Source organism: Sinocyclocheilus grahami, unplaced genomic scaffold (genome assembly GCF_001515645.1).
Source record: "Sinocyclocheilus grahami isolate Dianchi unplaced genomic scaffold, SAMN03320097.WGS_v1.1 scaffold471.1, whole genome shotgun sequence".
Classification (NCBI taxonomy): domain Eukaryota; kingdom Metazoa; phylum Chordata; class Actinopteri; order Cypriniformes; family Cyprinidae; genus Sinocyclocheilus; species Sinocyclocheilus grahami.
Window position 1 is genome coordinate 282,862 of NW_015505650.1, and position 4,790 is coordinate 287,651.

Below are 4,790 nucleotides of genomic sequence, written 5' to 3' on the forward strand. Positions count from 1 at the left end.
CTCTCTCTCTCTCTCTCTCTCTCTCACACACACACACACAGACAGAGACACACACACTCTCTCTCTCTCTCTCTCTCTCTCTCACACACACACACACACAGGTATGTAAATTAGTGTCAGGTTTTTCACTATCAGTAACGCTGAGCTGGAGCATTATGGGTATTCTGTGTGTTTCAGATCCCACTTTCATCTTCACTTCCTTTTCTGAGAGTTTTTAAATCATCAGCTGCTGTCTCGAGTGAAATGATGATTATAAAACTCAGAGAATGAAGATAGCGATGGCCACTGATTTCATACATACACGAATCACTTCCACATCATATTTCAGTGACTAAAGCAAATAAAGTACTATGCTTTTGTAAATAGTTTTTTCAGTCAGTTCAAAGGCAGCACAACAAATACTTCCATGATGAATACATAACTGACCAAATATGATTGTTTTCATCCATTACAGCAATGAGAATGAGATCTTTGGCATCACTATGGAAGACCGTTTCTGCAACGAAATAAAAAAAAAAAATGAATTAAAATGATAATGGTGACTTTTTAATCTCGCAATTCAGACTTTTTTTCTCTCAATTCTGGTATAAAGAGACAAAAACGTGTAATTCTGAGAAAGAAAAAAAAATCCAAATTGTGAGGGAGAAAAAAAAGTGTTACCGCAATTATCTTATATACATATATATATATATTTTTATAATTGATAAAGAATCATAATCAAACTGAATCACTGTCAGAACTCCTTCAACATGCAAAAAAGTTACCGCAATTATTATATTATATATATATATATATATTTTTTTGTTTTGTTTTGTTTTGTTTTGTTTTTGTGTGGAAACAAAAAACAGAATTGCAAAATATAAACAGTTCCAAGTTTACATATCACCATTCTGTTTTTGTGAAACAAATAAAAAAGTATATATATATTTAGACGATTTAATCTTACAATAATTACTTTTTTCTCACAATTCAAACCTTTTTTCTTTTGACTTTTTTTCTCGGAATTCTCACAATTCTGTTTCTTAAGCAAAATAAAAAGATAACCGCACATTTTTTCTAACAACCACGAGTTAATATCTCACAATTCTGACTTTTTCCGATTTTTCTAAGGTTTGTATCTCGCAATTTCTGAGAATTTCTCATAATAAATGTCCAATTTGTGAGATAAAACGTTGCAATTACCTTTTTATTTTTTCATCCTGTGGCAGAAACAAACTTCCATACATTATAAGAATTGATGCAATGAGAATTCGGCCTAAATAAATTTAATAAAAATGAAGAATAATGTCGCAGTGCATCTTACTAATGGTACAAAAATCTGCCTAATTTTAAAAATAACTCCTGATTTTGGGCTGATATGTGTTCATGACAGGGATGCAGTAAATCACAGCTCGAAGCTGGGAGCGTTTGGGGGTCTGGCTACGAAGTGTGATTCTAGTATCGAGACAAACAACACAAGTCTGCGCTCTTAAAAACACTGTTTCTGGTCCATTCCTCAGCATCAGCACCTCACTGCACACAGCAGCAGCAGCAGACGGAGGAGCTCAGGGCTTTCGGGGGAATCAGGTCCAGATCTTCATCATCAGGTGTCTCATCCAGGTGATATCCATCCTTCAACAGCTGCCTGCTCAGATCTGGATGCACCTGCGGAGAAACCAGACGCTGCTATCACTGATCCCAAAGGTGTTCACTTCATAAAAACAAACCTTGTGAAGTTCATCATGTTATGTGCCTATTTAACCCTGTAAAGCCTAACATTTGTGACCCTGGAGCACAAAACCAGTCATAAGGGTCAATTTTTCTGAAATTGAGATTTATGCGCCATCTGAAAGCTGAATAAATAAGCTTTCCATTGATGTACGGTTTGTTAGGATCGGACAATATATGAAAATCTGGAATCTGAGGGTGCAAAAAAATCTAAATATTGAGAAAATCATCTTTAAAGTTGTCCAAATGAAGTTCTTAGCAATGCATATTACTAATCAAACATTAAGTTTTGATATATTTACGGTAGGAAACTTACTAAATATCTTCATGGAACATGATCTTTACTTAATATCCTAATGATTTTTGGCATAAAAGAGAAATGTATAATTGTGACCCATACAATGTATTGTTGGCTATTGCTACAAATATCCCCCAGCGACTTAACACTGCTTCTGTGCTCCAGGGTCACATATATTAGCGTCCAAACCAATGGTTGATAACGTTCTGGTTATTATAAATCATCATTAATCAGCTGGAAAATATAATTCTGAAACTTTTTAATTATAGTTATACTGTCCTTTATTTTGGCAAGACAGTAATTTTCAAAAACATGCTGAAGACACAAATGTGAATTTCTGAATGAAAAAAGGTATATATATATATATATATACACTGGGCATGAAATTAACATGGTACATAATAATAATAGTAATTCAAATGGATTATTATTTGATTTGCATTACCAAATCAGCTTCAAAGGCAGATAATAATCAAACATTTGCTAAAATTCAGCTCGATCAACAATGCTGTACAACTCTATAAAAAATTCTGCAGCTGTTTTTGTGATAAAAACTGTAAGCGTTTTAGAATTGATTATTAAATATCTGATCAGTGCACGATGATGCATATTCAAACCCTAAACATGAAGGCAACTAACTACCCGTTTACCAAACTATATAAAGTATTAACTCACCTCTGCTGAGGAATATCCAGATGAACAATCCAGCTCTGCATCACTGATGAAACCAAATCAATCAATCAATCAATCAATCAGCACACACGTCCTCTAATCAAACAGAACGGGTTTCTGGCCAATAACAGGTTTCCAGGCTTGTGTAAAAGCCCTTTAACTAACACCGAGCTCGTCCTGGTGGCTGGCGCACCTGTCTGAGTCCAGCGAGACGAGCGAATCCTCTCCCGTCTGACTCAGAGCCGCGTATCCCTGATTGAACCTCACACTGCAGAGAAACACACATCAGTCTGGACACGAGCCACTGAACAATAACACTCCTTCCCTTCTTTACAGTCCGTTTGTGAGGCTGAAGAGAAGTACAAGAGCTGTGATTGACTTAAAAAAAAAAAAATTATATTTCATTCAAAATTATATATATATAAATAAATGGTAACACTTTCTATGAAGCCCATATTTATAACACATTATAAGGGTATTCTTAAGGCATTAAAAAAAAGTATAATATGTTGTTTCATCTCATAAATAATCATAACAACAATTATAATACATTATAAAACGTACTTTTTTGTGGTTATAAATATTATGAGTATGATTATTTATAACACGCAATAAACACCATGTTAAAGCCACTTAATTTCTAATGGATTATAAGTCTTTTGACAGGATTTATTTAAGATCTGTACTGTATCTTACTGATTTTACAATAAATATAGTTAAAATCAAATGTGCCATATTACACATTCATCTGATCTTACGGCGGTTTAAGAAAAACTATTATTTTTATTATTATCTTTGTTGCAATTACTTACAGTATAAGTGGTCTTTGTCTGCTTTAAGTAAAGTAGCATAAGAAAGACGGCAAGATATGAGACTTATGATACATTATAACTATGGGAAATATAATCCTTTGTGAGTTAAGTGGATGCATTGTGTTCATTGTGTTATAAATCATCATAATCTTAAAAGCCATAACCACAAATAAGTAAATATTATAATGCATTAAAACTGTTGTAATGATTTATAATGAGAAGATACAACATAGTATAAGGTTTTTTTTATAATACATTATGCATTCATTATAATGCATTAAGAACACTCTTATAATGTATTATAAATATGGGCTTCATAGAAAGTGTTACCAAAAATATATTATATAGACATTAAAAAAAACTAAGAAAAATGACAAAAACACACAACAAAATCTCTAAAATGTTAACTAAAGTTAAAAAACGAATTCAATATATATATATACAGTAAGTATGCATATACACTTTTTATTTAGTTTTAAGTTTTAGTTTATTTAGTTTTAGTACTTTAATTTAAACTAACCCTATATGACAAATGTTGCCTTGGGAACTTGCTGAAATAGAATTAAGTTTTTTTCTTCTATTTCAGTTAATGTTTATTTTCTTTCAAGTAATGAAAATGTTTTTTTTTTGGTTTTGGTTTTAGTCAACGATAACAACCCTGATATGCAGTTTCATGGATCTATAAATTCACACTAATTGAAAAAGAGAGAGAGAGAGTGTGTGTGTGAGTGTGAGAGAGAGAGAGAGAGAGAGAGTGTGTGAGAGTGTGTGCGCGCGTGTGTGTGTGTGAGTGTGAGAGAGAGTGTGAGTGTGTGAGAGAGTGCGAGTGCGAGTGTGTGTGTGTGTGTGTGAGAGAGAGTGTGAGTGTGTGAGTGTGTGCGCGCGTGCGTGTGTGTGTGAGTGTGAGAGAGTGTGTGAGTGTGAGAGAGAGTGCGAGTGCGAGGGTGTGTGTGAGAGAGAGAGAGAGAGTGTGAGTGTGTGAGTGTGTGCGCGCGTGCGTGTGTGTGTGAGTGTGAGAGAGTGTGTGAGTGTGAGAGAGAGTGCGAGTGCGAGGGTGTGTGTGAGAGAGAGAGAGAGAGTGTGAGTGTGTGAGTGTGTGCGCGCGTGCGTGTGTGTGTGAGTGTGAGAGAGTGTGTGAGTGTGAGAGAGAGTGTGAGTGTGTGAGTGTGTGCGCGCGTGCGTGTGTGTGTGAGTGTGAGAGAGAGTGCGAGTGCGAGTGTGTGTGTGAGAGAGAGAGAGAGAGTGTGTGAGCGCGTGTGTGTGTGTGTGAGTGTGTGTGAGTGTGAGAGAGAGTGCGAGTG

At 35.1% G+C, this 4,790-nt stretch overlaps 1 protein-coding gene across 1 annotated transcript in view; it reads right to left on the bottom strand.

The window, feature by feature from the left end:
* Positions 1 to 43: 43 nt before the first annotated feature.
* LOC107553350 (protein FAM219B-like) overlaps positions 44 to 4,790 on the bottom strand; it is an 8,089-nt gene continuing 3,342 nt past the window's right edge. Inside the window, exons 4-7 of the mRNA XM_016235551.1 lie at positions 2,871 to 2,945; positions 2,681 to 2,723; positions 1,509 to 1,644; positions 44 to 496 (exon numbers count right to left, since the gene is read on the bottom strand). Coding sequence (XP_016091037.1) covers positions 1,510 to 1,644; positions 2,681 to 2,723; positions 2,871 to 2,945 — 253 coding nt within the window. The 3' untranslated portion in view covers positions 44 to 496; position 1,509. The remainder of the gene's footprint in view (positions 497 to 1,508; positions 1,645 to 2,680; positions 2,724 to 2,870; positions 2,946 to 4,790) is intronic.